The sequence below is a fragment of the Notolepis coatsorum genome, assembly GCF_963971535.1.
Source record: "Notolepis coatsorum genome assembly, chromosome: 7".
Classification (NCBI taxonomy): Eukaryota; Metazoa; Chordata; class Actinopteri; order Aulopiformes; family Paralepididae; genus Notolepis; species Notolepis coatsorum.
In genome coordinates this window covers 12431287-12447447 of record NC_140171.1, presented here as the reverse complement: position 1 = coordinate 12447447, position 16161 = coordinate 12431287, and the positions used below count along the sequence as shown (strand labels likewise).

General features: G+C 45.2%; 1 protein-coding gene across 1 annotated transcript in view; it reads left to right on the top strand.

Moving 5' to 3' along the window:
• LOC311232029 (uncharacterized protein) overlaps nt 1-16161 on the top strand; it is an 88557-nt gene that overhangs the window by 17444 nt on the left and 54952 nt on the right. Inside the window, exons 8-12 of the mRNA XM_084318695.1 lie at nt 5142-5201; nt 5293-5415; nt 7495-7650; nt 10909-10962; nt 12207-12433. Coding sequence (XP_084174821.1) covers nt 5142-5201; nt 5293-5415; nt 7495-7650; nt 10909-10962; nt 12207-12433 — 620 coding nt within the window. The remainder of the gene's footprint in view (nt 1-5141; nt 5202-5292; nt 5416-7494; nt 7651-10908; nt 10963-12206; nt 12434-16161) is intronic.

The following is a 16161-nucleotide window of genomic DNA, read 5'->3' as shown; positions in this document are numbered from 1 at the left end:
ACTTGCTTCCCGCGGGGTGGGCGTAGGCCAATCTCCTTCCGGGAGCTTGAGGAATTCTGGTCCGTCACTGTTGATGTTGCGACGGGTTAGGTCATCCAGAGACATTCCCCGGGTGATGACGTCAGCTGGGTTGTGTTTGGTGTCCACATACCGCCAGCTCGCTTCTTCTGTTAACTCTTGAATCTCGGTGACTCTGACTCCCACGAAGACTTTGTATCTGCATGAATCAGACTTGATCCATGTGAGTACTGTCGTGGAATCTGACCACAAGATTGTTCTGTGCACCGGAATGGTGAGTTCACGTTGGATTAACATGGCTAGGTGCGCTCCTGCTAGGGCTGCGCAGAGCTCTAAACGTGGGATAGATTGTTGCTTACGTGGGGCTATTCTTGAGCGGGCCAGGATGAAAGCAGTGTGTATCTTTCCTCCCTTCTCTTGGGCACGCAAGTAGGCCACCGATCCGTAGGCTACTTCGGAGGCGTCGCTGAAGACGTGTAGCTCAATCTCGCATGTCTCTGGCCTCACTGTGGATGGGAAGTAGCTGCGGCGTATATTGACGCCTGGGAGTGAGCGGAGTTCCGTCTCCCACTCTCTCCATGTTGAGGCAAGGTGTGCGGGTATTGGGTCGTCCCAGCCCTGGTCCTTGTCCCATAGTGCTCGTACAATCATCTTTGCCCTGGTGGTGTAAGGTAGAATACATCCCAACGGGTCATATTGTCTGGCGAGTGTTCTGTACACACTCCGTCTGGTGCTCGGTATCGCAATGTATGACGCCGTGGATGGCTGATACATCGGCGAGCGTTGGGGGAGAGGCCTCCTGGGCGAGTCTCCTCTTGCGCCTCTCTGTGGGCTGGTACCGGCAGGGTACCATGGCCCGCTGGTCCAGGTGCTATTCCTCGGGGCTGGTCGTGCGTCGTGCTCACCCGTGAATAGAGTCGGGGGTCTGTAGCGCAGCGCCGCGGGGGTATAGCCTGGGCTGTACTGGACCTCCTGGTCCGGTGGAGTACTGTGCTGTCGTCGGGCTTGGTTCTCCTCCTCTCCCTCTTCTTCCTCTATCAGGTCTTCCAGATCCTGTAGTCGTTTATCTTGCTTCTCCGCCGTGTATGCCGCTCCTTCCTTGTAGCTGGGTCTCGCTTGGACCGGTATGGGAAGGGGGTCTGCGGGGGGTATAGGCTTGGTCTGTTGGTCAAGTTCAGGGTTGCTTGCTCGGTTAGGAGGCGCTGCCCTTGACTGTTGTCTCGACGAGTTCCTTGAACCCCTGGCGGAGGGAGAGGGTGTTGCCCTGGGGATCATCAGCCGCTTCATTAGCCGCGCCCGTATCTTGTCGCGCTCGGCTTGTAGTCTGTTGCGCTCGGCTTGGCGCTGGATGAGATCGATGTTGCGCTCTGCTTCTCTTTGGGCATAGTCAGCGGCGCGCTGGGCTTCGGCGGCGGCGCGCTCTGCTTCTCTTCGGGCATAGTCAGCGACGCGCTGGGCTTCGGCGGCGGCGCGCTCTGCTTGTCTTTGGGCACCGTCAGCGGCGCGCTGGGCTTCTGCGGCGGCGCGCTCTGCTGCGGCCCGGTCTCTTACCATATTAATTTCCGTCTGAAGGCGTCTCATCTCCCGGCGTATGCACTCTTCTTCGCTCCGCTGCTGCGCTTGGAGGCGTTCTCTTTTAATGGTAAAATGTTCGTGCTCGCTAAGCGTCTGTGCTTGGAGACGATCGCGTTCACCCTGAAGTCGATCGCGTTTGGTAGAGGCTGTCAGGCTGACGAGGAACGCCTGTTGTAGCATCCTCTCCGCTTCGCTGGGGGAAGGCGGTTGTGGAGGTGAGCCGCTCCTGCGTGAGCCGCTCCTGGGGGTACTCGTTGGGGAGTCCTGGAGCTCTATTTCCTCGGCGCTCTCCTCCTCTTCTTCCGTGCAGAGTTCTCTCTCTGTAGGGTTGTCTTCCTCCCGGGGCTGGTCGGGGACTACTTCTTGGGTAGTGGCGGGGGGTAAAGGCATGTCAGCTCCTTCCTGGTCCCCACCGTGAGCTTGGTCAGTTACATTAGGGCCTACTAGGGCCTCTGTGGTCGGGGAAACCTGGTCGTTAAGGTCAGACATAATTTTACTTTCTACTTTTACCGCGTTTACCGTTTGTCGAAGGCTAGGTAGTTGACTGACAGTGTAAGCCTCTAAGTACTGAGGTGTCTGTCGTCTGCGCCGCGGGCGTTCTAGGTTAGGAGGATTGTTTCGTGGAGTGTTCATCATAGGCCATTTCGATATTAATAACACTATATTAATATTACACTAGTTACCCTCCGGCTCGAAGGACCAATTGTAACTGAGGGGTACAATTCCCTGACTGTATTGTTAGATATGATATTTAATACCACTACCTCTTGTACTTTAACTTCTGGCCATCCAGTACATGATATAAGTATGATGAACACTTTCCCACCTGATGAAACGAATCCACACAAATGTACCAAATCGAAGGTTTAATATAACAAAAGGTATATACAACGTTCACTTAATTACATTTATGATTTGAAATATGCACTTTTATGGCAAATTAGTATTCGTAGGTAAATCAACATTGAATGTCCAATCTCTGGTTACGCAGGGAGTAAGTATACAACCTGGAATATTTAGGAAACGATAGCGATGGTACTTAAATGATTATAGCTGGATACACTAAGGGGGGGGGGGGTGTCCCGCTGGTTGTAAGACAGTAGGAGGGGGGGGTTAGAGAAGCCGCTGGCGGTATCCCATCTGGCCGACGGTGTCTTGGGAGAATCCAAAGTCTTGGACACGGTGCCCACAGAACCTCGGTCCGCAGACGAATACAGCTGGACCCTCTGTGGACGGTAGCTGCCGGTCCACAACGGAGAGACGTGAGGCGACCTCACTGGTGTCGAGCGCCGTCTCACCTGGAGTCCTCTCCGGGGGGTAGTTCCAACACTCCGCAGTGTTGGCCTTTATCCATGGAATAATCAAAGCACCCAAAGCATAATCCAAGCCGTGGAAGGCTCGCCGTCGTCCGGGTAGAGTAATCCAATATACAGGTCCAGTCGCTCTTGGCCCGGAGCTCCTCGGATGCAAGCACCACTAGGGGTCTGCTCAGCCTGGTTAAGCGTCCAGATAACGTCAGGAACGATGGGGGTACTGATAACTTTAGAACTCTAACCGAACGATGCACCATACATAAATAGACTATTATTAGCTTAATAGAATACGTCCAACTCGACGGTATAGTGCCAAACTATGGCTATTCAATTATTAATCTACACGATATCTCAATGCCTATTCTGAGGCCAAGTAGGCCTTACTACACCACACGTGCGTCGTGGGGAGGCTTTGCGTCTGTCACTCTGTTGGAGGGTAAAGAACTGGACTAAAGAAAGTTCTACTTTACTTGCGCCATATATATATGCGCCATATATATATGCGCTATGAACAAATAGTACCATTCGTATTTCGCCCGACATATTCCTGCGCGGAACCGGGGCTTGCCACGACATGTTAGGCGGCACGATTGAACTTGGACCTAGGGGCATGGCAACCTGGCGCCAGGTTCTCGTCCAATGGTAGAATGAAACTATTATGGGCTGTTTAGTAGACTAAAGGGATATTCAGTGCATATTGTACAAGGAATATACAGGGGATATCAAACGATATACAAATACAATTAAATATATATAAATAAATATATATATTCGGTTTAATCTGATCCTTCACAACACCATGCGTTGAGTGCCAACCCGAGAAAACTCGGGTTTTAATCGTTATTTCTTTTATTAGCAATATCCAGTCATTTTTCATCTATCCAGCCTGACGTTATCATTGGGAATGGGTCTGAGCTCGAAAAGGGCAAATACCGCCGCCTATCGTCTCCCGGATGGTATTGCACATCATCAAAAAGAATGCTCCGTTCAGCCACAGGGCACACTGCATTATCGCGATAGCGCCCCTAAGAGGATCTGGCCGGTATTGCACTTTCTCGAATTCAAAGAGTAGGGTACATCTGCAGTGCCGCTCGGCGACCTTGAATAGGTTATTAAAATGGAATAGAAGCAATTACAACTTGCCACGGATATATCCGTGCTTCTGTCCACAACGGGTGGAATCGAAACACGGAGATATCCGTGGTCGGGCGCCATTGTGTTAAGGGATAGAAACTCAATCTAAACATATTATCAACAAAGTCTTTAGTTTTTGTATGTTCATTAGATTTCATCAAATAAATATTGAAGTCGCCACAAACAAATCACCTTATCCTTATGCCTTTGCATATAATTCAGAAATCTTCTTATTAAATTGATCAATACACGACCCTAGAGTTCTGTAAATGCAACTAATTAATATATTTTTGGATCTTTCAACATTGATTTCCATCAAATAGTCAATAACTGTTTTCAATAACTTTACAGTTAAATTCAGACTTCACAAACAGGGCAACTAAGGCGGCTGAGTGGCGCAGTGGGCAAGGCGCTCCCCACTAACGCAGGGCATGCTGGTATCGAGCCCAGCTCTCGGCGTTGCTACCGGCTTGGCCGGCCGTCATACTAACACAATTGGCAGTGTTAGAGGGTGGGAAAGCCGGTGGGTGGAGATTGGACGTTGTGGACAGCGACTCCTACAGGTTGGTTAGGTGACGCCGGTGCGGCGGAAACGGGAAGTATCGGGGGCAGCGTGAGCCTCCCACGTGTTACTCCTCACCACTGAGAGTTCGAGCTGCTGCAGTGAAAAGATGCGACAGGCTGCCTCCTCGTGTACCGGAGGGGACACGTGATGCAAGGCTTCTATCCTCACTACAGCCGACCAGTGGGAGGCATAGTCTAGCAACGTTCAAGACAGGGGAGGGAAGAATTGGAAATACGAAATTGGGATGGAAGAACATTTTTAAATGGGAAGAAAAAGTGGATAATAAAAAAAAAACAGGGCAACTACTACAGCCCCCCATGGCATGGATCTTTATAACTCCAGGGTCGTCTTTGAGAAACTGTTTATGGCATGGATCTTTATAACTCCAGGGTCGTCTTTGAGAAACTGTTGTTTATGGCATGGATCTTTATAACTCCAGGGTCGTCTTTGAGAAACTGTTGTTTATGGCATGGCTCTTTATAACTCCAGGTTTGGTGTTGAGAAAGTGTTTATGACATGGATCTTTATAACTCCAGGCTTGAGATAAACAAACCAGAGGCCTGTGCCTACAAGGCCAAATCCATACTGCTGCAGAGGTATGTACATGCACACACACACACATCTTTCTGATGCTCTGATTGTAACGTATGTATTCTGAATCTACAGTGTATGTATGTGTGTTCACAGGGTAATAGATTCTGTCCAGAGACAAATGGTGACAACTAATTTCACTTCTGAGTTTATCTACAAACTGGCGGCGTTCTACCAGAGACTCAGTTTTACTCCCCTTATGAGGAACCTGAAGAACAGGTGTGTGAGTGAGCATACATGTGTTTGTCTTGGTTCTTCTAGCCTGTATGTGTCTTGGTTCTAGCCTGTGTTTGTCTTGGTTCTAGCCTGTGTTTGTCTTGGTTCTTCTAGCCTGTGTTTGTCTTGGTTCTAGCCTGTGTTTGTCTTGGTTCTTCTAGCCTGTGTTTGTCTTGGTTCTTCTAGCCTGTGTTTGTCTTGGTTCTAGCCTGTGTTTGTCTTGGTTCTAGCCTGTGTTTGTCTTTGTTCTAGCCTGTGTGTGTCTTGGTTCTAGCCTGTATGTGTCTTGGTTCTAGCCTGTGTTTGTCTTGGTTCTAGCCTGTTTGTCTTGGTTCTTCTAGCCTGTGTTTGTCTTGGTTCTAGCTAGGGATGCCCCGATCACGTTTTTTGCCACCGATCGTCGTGAGCCATATCGGCCGATACCGATCTGATACCGATCGTTTTTGATAAAAAAAAATGTAAAATGATTTTATATAATCTTTTTTTTAATAAAATATATATATTATATAATTAGACTTGTACTTGTATTATCTGCGAGACATCGCCACCACGCAACAAGCTCCACTGTCTGTGTGTACTCGAGTAGCCTCGAGCTACGGCCAGGATTCTCCTGCGCTGCAGCTGGACCCTATTGGTATAACGTTACTGTGCTCGGCAAGCCCTCAGCTCGAATACGTGTCGAATCAGTGTTATAAGACATTGATATCAGGAGCTATCTGTAGCTACTGCTAGCCGGATATATAACGTTGATACAGCGCCTCAGTGAATTATTTAGTTCAATGGGACATTTCGTTTTGAACAGTGAACTAACTTGCGCTAACGTGAGCTAACGGAGTATCATACACGTCTCTACTAGACTATTGCTGGAGCATTTGTTGATATCAGGAGCTATCGGTAGCTGGCCGGCTAGATACCGTTCGGTTAGACAATGCCTCATCATGTATTAAACTAGGGCTGACCTTCGAAGCTTTTTTTGGCAATCGAAGCTTCGGGGCCGAGCTTCGATTTTAATTCGAAGCTTCGAATTTTCTTTTTTTTAATTTTAATTTTCTTTAATCTTATGTTGTGGGACTTGTACAGCACTTCCATAAACGTTGTTGTTTTTAAATGTGCTCTATAAATAAAGTGGATTGGATTAATTAATTAAGTAGCCCCTTTCGTGACTGAGCCAACAAGGTTTCACTCGGCTGTGTGATTTACCAGATTTTTTTTTTAATGTTCGAAGCTTTTGCCATCGAACGAAGCTTCGAAGCTTCGAAGTATTTAAGACAGCCCTGTATTAAACTAAAAATGAATAGTTGACTGGGTCATTTTGTAACGGTAGCAGCTAACGTTAGCTCAGGGAGACTCCGTCCTCCCATCCCACTAGACTAGACCCGTGTTTACATGCGTGCGGGAGGGGCTGGAGGGAGAAGCAGACGCCGCAGCGAGTGAGATCGGTTTTGACGATCGGCGAAAATAAAGCATCATCACCGATCACCGTGACACTGTGCGTGTCTTGGTTCTAGCCTGTGTGTGTGTCTTGGTTCTAGCCTGTATGTGTCTTGGTTCTAGCCTGTGTGTGTGTGTCTTGGTTCTAGCCTGTGTGTGTGTCTTGGTTCTAGCCTGTGTGTGTGTCTTGGTTCTAGCCTGTGTGTGTGTCTTGGTTCTAGCCTGTATGTGTCTTGGTTCTAGCCTGTGTGTGTGTGTCTTGGTTCTAGCCTGTGTGTGTGTCTTGGTTCTAGCCTGTGTGTGTCTTGGTTCTAGCCTGTGTGTGTCTTGGTTCTAGCCTCTGTGTGTCTTGGTTCTAGCCTGTGTGTGTGTCTTGGTTCTAGCCTGTGTGTGTCTTGGTTCTAGCCTGTGTGTCTTGGATCTAGCCTGTGTGTGTGTCTTGGTTCTAGCATGTGTGTGTCTTGGTTCTAGCCTGTGTGTGTCTTGGTTCTAGCCTGTGTGTGTGTCTTGGATCTAGCCTGTGTGTGTGTCTTGGTTCTAGCCTGTGTGTGTCTTGGTTCTAGCCTGTATGTGTCTTGGTTCTAGCATGTGTGTGTGTCTTGGTTCTAGCCTGTGTGTTGGTTCTAGCCTCTGTGTGTGTCTTGGTTCTAGCCTGTGTGTGCGGCCTTGGGACGACCTGCTACTGGTGTCTGTGCTGAGGGGTCAGAACGTGACGGGGGTCCGTAAGGATAAAGGCAAGAAGGACATGCTGGTTGAGCCAACTGCTGTCGTCCTACTGAGATCAGAGCTGCTACAGCAACAACACAGGTACAACCTAACCTTAACCTCTGTGGTTCTCCTGAGATCAGAGCTACAACCTAACCGTAACCGCTGTGGTTCTACTGAGATCAGAGCTACAACCTAACTGTAACCGCTGTGGTCCTACTGAGATCAGAACTACTACAGCAACAACACCGGTACAACCTAACCTTAACACATTCCCAGCCAACAGCGAGTATACTCGTTATTGGGAGCCAACACTTGAACGCCAACGAGTATACTCGTTATTTGATAGTTTTTCCTTTTTTTTCCGAATTCTTTTTTTTAATCCACTTTTTTCTCCCCATTTTCTATTTTTCTCCACTTTTTTCTCTCGTCCCAATTTTATATTATCCAATTCTTCCCTCCCCTGTCTTGAACGTTGCTAGACTATGCCTCCCACTGGTCGGTTGTATTGAGGACAGAAGCCTTGCATCACGTGTCCCCTCCGGTACACGAGGAGGCAGCCTGTCGCATCTTTTCACTGCAGCAGCTCAAACTCTGTGGCGAGGAGTAACTCGTGGGAGGCTCACGCTGCCCCCGCTACTTCCTGCTTCCACCGGCGTCACCAAACCGACCTGTAGGAGTCGCTGTCCACAACGTCCAATCCCCACCCACCGGCTTTCCCACCCTCTAACACTTGCCAATTGTGTTAGTATGAACGACCGGCCAGCCGGTAGCAACGGCGAGAGCTGGGCTCGAACCCAGCGTCTCCTGCGTTAGTGGCGAGCGCCTTGCCCACTGCGCCAATCAGCCGCCCCTTTTAAAAAAATATTTTTATTCATTATTCATCCAGGGACCTTGGTGTCATAGGGAATGAGTCTGAGATCGCCAAAGTGCAATACCGGCCGCATCCAGCTAGACACCGTCACGGTGGTATCGAGCACCCTTTGAAACCTTGTATCTTGGCCTGTGTAACGGCCAAATGTCTCCGGGCGCACTTTTCTTTGTCGGGCGAATGGAGCAGCTATAACGATCGGATTGAGAAGTGTCAAATGCTCCCGATGCATGATGTGTGGTGGATTATGTTGGCGACACGATGGACACCAATACTTGGAATCGCGATCAGATAATTGGAATATTCTTTTTGGGGTACATCCTAGTGAATGTAAGGACTATAATCAATCCTGCGTTGATCCAACCATGTCTTCACCTCAATTGCAACGTGTGTGTAACGTTACTCCACAACGTATGCCGTTGGTGACGATCAAAGCATCAAAAAACAACCCTAGTTCATGATGAAACATAATACCTATTATATAGATTTGATTTGGGAATAGTACCGTGTCTAGGCAAGAAAAGGCAACGGTTATAGTAGAATACATGTATAAGGCTATTCCTCAGCCTTTCGGGAATTACCCCAGATCACTCTATAACTATACTTATATTCACCACGGTAACACGGAAACGTATGGATAGTGGTGCACGATATATTGGCGGCCGATATAATATCGACCGATATGGTAATTATTTACACATCGGTATCGTTCCGATATCAAGATAGGGCCGATATAAAAAAACATATATAAATTATTTTTAATAAAACAAATTTGTACATGTTTTGGTCTTAAATAGTTTCAAAATATCAGTCATTTCTGAAAATAAGTTACAAAAGTAAAAAAAAAAATATGCGTTTTGGAAAATAGCTCTTTATTTGATTATCATAAAAAAGTGGTTTCTATACAGAGATATCGGTAAATATCGGTATCGGCTAGGGATGGGCGTGAATAATAGATTAATCGTTAAAGTGTTATGATAACTGTCTGTTGATGAAGTGTTGTTATGATAACTGTCTGTTGATGAAGTGTTGTTATGATAACTGTCTGTTGATGAATTGTTGTTCTTATAACTGTCTGTTGATGAAGTGTTATGATAACTGTCTGTTGATGAAGTGTCATGTTAACTGTCTGTTGATGAATTGTTGTTCTTATAACTGTCTGTTGATGAAGTGTTGTTATGATAACTGTCTGTTGATGAAGTGTTCTTATAACTGTCTGTTGATGAAGTGTTGTTATGATAACTGTCTGTTGATGAAGTGTTCAAGTTTCTTTAATAGTTGTCATACAGAAGTACAGAATACTTTTATACAAAATGCTTCTTACTGTTACGCTCCAGAGACTGTGCTAGACAAGATAAGTATGAAATAACATAGTATAGCATGTAAATTAGAAGTAAAAAATGAGGTCACAGTGTTCAGTATAGACATATGTACAATGTTCGATGCAGAATAGACGTAACTGAGTTACCATATAATGTACAATATACTATGCAGTGTACTAATATACAATACTATATAGTGCAAAGCAGAAATGGGATGAGGTACAATTTAGGTACAATTTACATTAAGGTGTACGAGTTGTAGTGCAAATCCTTTATCAATAAATATAAAGTGTGGAGAGTGGGTGCTGCAGTGTGTTTGTTTAAAGTGGGTGTGTGCGTGTGGATGTGTGTGCTATGTGCATTTGATGGTTGTTGTGTAGTGTTTATTGTTCGTTGAGCAGCCTGATGGCCTGGGGATAGAAGCTTCTTCTGAGTCTTTCTGTGCTCTCCTTGAGATTCCGGTATCGCTTGCCTGACCGCAGCAGTTCAAAGAGGCAGTTGTTCGGGTGGCTAGAGTCCTTAATGATTCTCTTAGCCTTACCCCTGCACCGCTTGTTGTAAATGTTCTGGAGGGTGGGGAGCCCCCCTCCAATTGTGCGTTCGGCTGAACGTGTCACTCTTTGTAGTCTGCTTCTGTTGTTATAACTGTCTGTTGATGAAGTGTTGTTCTTATAACTGTCTGTTGATGAAGTGTTCTTATAACTGTCTGTTGATAAAGTGTTGTTATGATAACTCCCTGTTGATGAAGTGTTGTTACCATAACTGCCTGTTGATGAAGTATAAAGTGTTGTTATGATAACTGTGGCTGTTGATGAAGTGTTGTTCTTATAACTGTCTGTTGATGAAGTGTTGTTATGATAACTGTCTGTTGATGAATTGTTGTTCTTATAACTGTCTGTTGATGAAGTGTTGTTATAACTGTCTGTTGATGAAGTGTTCTTATAACTGTCTGTTGATAAAGTGTTGTTATGATAACTCCCTGTTGATGAAGTGTTGTTACCATAACTGCCTGTTGATGAAGTATAAAGTGTTGTTATGATAACTGTGGCTGTTGATGAAGTGTTGTTATAACTGTCTGAAGTGTTGTTATAACTGTCTGTTGGTAAAGTGTTGTTATAACTGTGTCTTGACATGTTGTAATGATGGAACTCTTCTGTGTGTCTGCAGGTACAGAGAACTGGCCCGTTACATCAGAGTGGTCCAGACTGACAGAACCCCCCGGTGAGTTGACACACAATAACACACTCTGGATTCCATTCTGAGCTTGTTTGTATGTTTAACACATTCGGGGCCATTGGGATCCGTCTAATCTCACTCTATAAGGCCAGCTTATCATAACAACCTTTCATTGTGCGTGAGGCTGTTAATCTATACTTTATATTATTGCTATCTGTCCATTGTCATTGTCAATTGACACTATAAACCGTCCCTTCAATATGCCTTAAATAAATAGTTTTTTCATCAATACGTTCCCATTTTATAGCGTTGTGAATATGAACTATATACCGCAATGTTCTGGGGTATTTCCTGGAAGGTGAGATATAGGGTGCTAAGCTAATAACGTTAAATCGAATGGCGTTTCGGCTATACACAAGCTAGAGCTAAAACTCAAAATGCATATTATCGGTATCATGGTCCACCATGAATGCATGAAAGGGGGGGGGAGGGGGGGATGTCGTTTCTGATTATTGATGATTACCATTAACGGCATTAGCCTCATATGCTGACCGGGTGGATGGCTAATCAAAGCAAGGCCCGATCAGGCTGAAATTGACGTCAAATCGCTCTTACCTGTGGCCGGTTGGACTGCAAAAAGGATTTCCCAGTTATCGATCGCCATCTGGTAGATCCATATGTCCATTGGCTGATGCTATATTCCTTTACTGCATACTGAATTCAGTGCCCCAAAAACGATTGCAGGCGATCGGCTACAGGCATAGCTTTAGGCTAACAAAAAAGTCAACCCATGATAAAAATAAAAAAAAACACCGGTCTGTAACGGGGAACACTGCATTATCGAGACAGCGCCCCTACGAGGATCTGGCCAGTAATGCACTTTTCCGAATTCCAAGAGTAGGGTAAATCTGCGGTGCCGCTCTGTGACATTGAGTAGGATATTACAATGGAATAAAAGCCAAAACAACCTTACCACGTTTATATACGTGGTTGGCCCTCAAGCGGTGGATCCGAAACACGTATATATACGTGGTTGGCCACGAATGTGTTAATCATGACACTGTTTCTCAACATAATCCACAGACCTTGTTGTGAACAGTTTCATTTAGGAACTATTTCCTACCAAAGTCCACCGGTATCCGCCTGATATCTGATATCAATATAATTGTATTCTTAGGTGAACTGTGATGTTATGACAACCCTATCACATGTGTTATTGATCTCCTGACCTCCTCACGTTTGTGTGTGTTGTGTTGGTTTGTGTGTGTTGTGATGGTGTGTGTGTGTAGTGTTGACGATTTGAGAGACCTCATCCCTCTCTTCAAGGCTATGGTGGGAGAGTTTCAAATAGCCATTAGCGCCTTCTTCCCTGCCCTGCATGGCCTCGCCTCCCGCCTCAGGCCACACCTCTTCTGCCTCTACCTCCGCATCTTCAGCACGGCGACCGGTCCCATGGTGACCACTGGCCTGCCGACGGAGCCGGTCCCTGCTGAGGCTGAGTGGCAGCCAATAGAAGGTCAGACATGTAAACGCGCACGGGCACACGCAGATACAAGCACACGCACGTATGTACATGGCTACACGTACACACAAACTGACACACACACACGCTTACACATACCACAGTGGCAAACACGGTACATGTTGGAGAGAGTTTGCAGCCGCTATGAGGGATATTCCACATATATAATGGCTGAACAGGTATTGCCTGGCTGACAATGGTGCAGACAAGACGGCTTACAAAGCATAGGATGGGTGATGGGAAGCATAGGAAGGGTGATAGGAAGCATAGGAAGGGTGATTTGAAGCATAGGACGGGTCATAGGAAGCATAGGAAGGGTGATAGGAAGCATAGGAAGTGTGATAGAAAGTGTGGGATATTGTGGATATCCTGAAGAAGAAGGTTCTCAGTCAACCGTGGTTCAGTTAATAATGAGGTTTAGGATAGAAACATACATAGTACATAGAGAGAATGGCTGAGGCTCGCGCCCCAGGTGATCAGCTGAATGACCCAGGTAGCGATCTGGAATGTTGTTGGGAGGAGCCTTTTATAGTGAAAAAGGGGGAGGATGGGGGGACCCATTTGATGGGTCAAATGGGTGTGGGGGGGGGGACACAGCATAGGGGACACAGGGGAGGGGAATGTCTTTACATGAGAGTTCGGGAATCATTATATTATTCCACAGTTACTCACTTTTCTCTTCATAATGTGGGTGAGATTAATGTATAATATACCAGGATTATTTGGAACAGGTAAAATATTGAAAAGTGAATAGATATGGTAAAAGAATGGGACCGATGTAATCCATCGGTTATCAGATAATGAATGAAATAGAAAACAATTAAAAGAATGAAAATTTTGGCCAATGTGATTTGTTGGTTAACTGGATTAATGAATGAAAATCAATTCAAATCCGTGGTTGGCATAACAGTTTAAAATAGAAATATTTACATACGTGATTCATGACATGATTGACTGGACTAAAGTCTGTTATTTTTTATATCAGAGGTGGGATGTGGGAATATCACCCTTTTCTTTTATTAATAATCTCAAATACCTATATCAATGATTGGTCCTCAACTCTGATATCAAACACAAATAACATAATCATTAGAAGCTCTGGTTGTGCATATCTTGGCTTGGCACTTAGCTCCAGTCATTCACGTCATGAATCAGACATTTAAGTGTTAACTATGTGTCTTTATGATAATATCTATGGGAGTTAAGATCATTAATACTCAACCATTTAACCACATAAGATCATGGTCGCACACATACATATTAATAAACTAATTGAACACATGTGGACCCTGTCTCTGTGTGGTCAGAGTGCATAGGGTAAAACACAAAATTGTGTGCATAATTATCAGGGACACAATTTATAAATAGGCATTAACCTGGTGGCTAATGTATAAAAAACATTTAACCGTTACCCTAGTGGTTTATATAAAAACTGATATAAAAGGTGATTATGATAACCGTTATGTATTGTTCTAGTATATTGTTGTGGTGCATACTGTCATTGGTCGAAACAAAACTTGGTGTCTTGGAACAAACCAACTGGTTCTATGAAATTAATAAGAAATGCATAACAAGGTGGACAATGTATGTTAGGCGTTTCTCTTGGTCTATGGGTCTCTGATGATGTCCATCTTCTTGACGGAAACATTTACCCTTTATTATTCAGAGGAGGCCTCCAGGCGGTCACCATCCATTTCCTGTGTGCCTCGTCAAAGGTTACAGGGTTGTTGGGGGTATTGGGGTGGCCGTCCACGGGGACAATGCAGATTCCCCTCCCGGAACCTGTGTTGCTCTCCATCTGCCGCTGTGCTCACGCTTGGCCTTCACCAGGCCTAGATACATGGCGTTATGGTGTTTTTGAACATGCTGTGTTGGTCGGTCCCCCGCTCCCCGTCATCGTGGTAACACTTGGTGGAGGGCGAGGGTTTGCCGGTGTAGCGGCCAGTCAGCAGGACGTTCTCTCTTACACAGATGACAATCTTATCATCGGCATCCACCTTGATGGTCGGGGCTCTAGTTCCCTTCTGCAGGTGATGGGTTTGGTCTGCCGGGGTGAGGCTGCATGTCGTCCTTTGTCTCTGCTCTCCTTCCTTTGGGGACGTCTGTGTCGTGTGGGCTGGGTTGGATGGCGGCTCCCCCACGGCTCCTTGGCGGTGTCCTTCGTGGTCCTCTGTTGCCGTGGGTCGCCCTGGTCTCTGGGTTGTGTTCCTCCTTGTCTGGTTCCGCCGTCGTTCAGGTCAATCACGTGTCACTCCTCTATGATCTGAGGATGATAAAATGTGCCTTAGAAACGTCTTCACATAAATGATTCAACGCCTTTCTGCTAAAGAGGAAAATCATTTAGGGTTACTTCAATTCATTGTCCTTAAAATCACTTAATTGAAATAGGGATTGCAAGCCAATTGCATTAGCAGTGAGTCCCAAGAAGGTTAGATCACTATAATTTATCAGATCTTGTATCTAGCTAGATCTTACAGCATTAGGCTTTAAATAAAATGGTAAATGACTGGCCAAAGTCTTGAATCAGTCAAAATAGCTCTTTATCTTTATAGTCTGTGATGTTAAATTGAAGTTGACCTTACCTCAGGATGGTGAGCGAATTTTCGTATTTACCTATCCTCCTTGAGTCTCTTATTTGCCTATCATCAGTGGGAAGATGTTTTGGGTTTCCTCACATGTCCCTCTGTGTCACGATATTAGCATAGAGAAGAAATAAAAATCTATAGGCAGCCAGTTAATTTTGCATGAAAAACAATCATTCATTTTCTCATCTACTCTTAAGTAGCATTAATTCAATTATCCTATAATATATCATGTGCATTTTTGCAACTGATAAAAATAAATCTAACCCTAACTAACCTTAATGTCATGCACTTGTCCTAATAAACTAACCTACACTGTAGCACTCGACACTTTGATGAACATTGTTACTCAGCTGATAGAGTTGTGCCCTTCCTGATGTCCTGTCACATAGAACCTGTAAGTCGCTTTGGATAAAAGCGTCAGCTAAATGACCAATGTAAAGTACACCTTGTACATGTTGATAATCATTGTGTAACCGTTTGCGGTTTGATATTTGCAGTCATGGAAAGTATTTGAAATAGCAAGGAGTTATTGGTTATAAGCAGAGAATAGGAGGAGATTGCAAGTTAAGTTGTTTTCATCATTGATCCTTCATCTCTGGCACTTCTACTTTGTCTGGTTTTATTCAGAAATCATATCTCTAATTCGTGTGCTTTCTTGAAAAGAGATGATGAAAACAACTGGTTAGTTATTCTGTTAGTATGGGAATTAGGTAGACTTTCATGACTGCAACATCATCACCTGTGTCTAATTCATGTTAAATAAATGAACAAGGGTATGTTCATTTTAAAACATTGCATTCCTGCTATACTAAGTTGAGTTTCTATGTGTGGTCAGAGTCCTCTCTGCTATTTGCATTGTCTTTCAGCTCCAAATCGTCCTCAGCTGATTTTCGTGTTCAAATGTAGATTATTTTGGGGTCTCAATTTACATGACTGCAGCTGGTCTCACTCTGTGTCCTGTCTGTGTTCAGATGCAAATCATTGGAGTTTCAGTCTTTTGTGATTCAATTTGAGTGTCCACATCGCTCTGAACCCCGACCCAGAGCCAAATCTGTCTGCCTCTTCGGTTCCGGACAGCTGTTGTGATGACGTCGTCCTCATAGTTGTGTTCAGTTATTGAATACCCTTATAACTCCC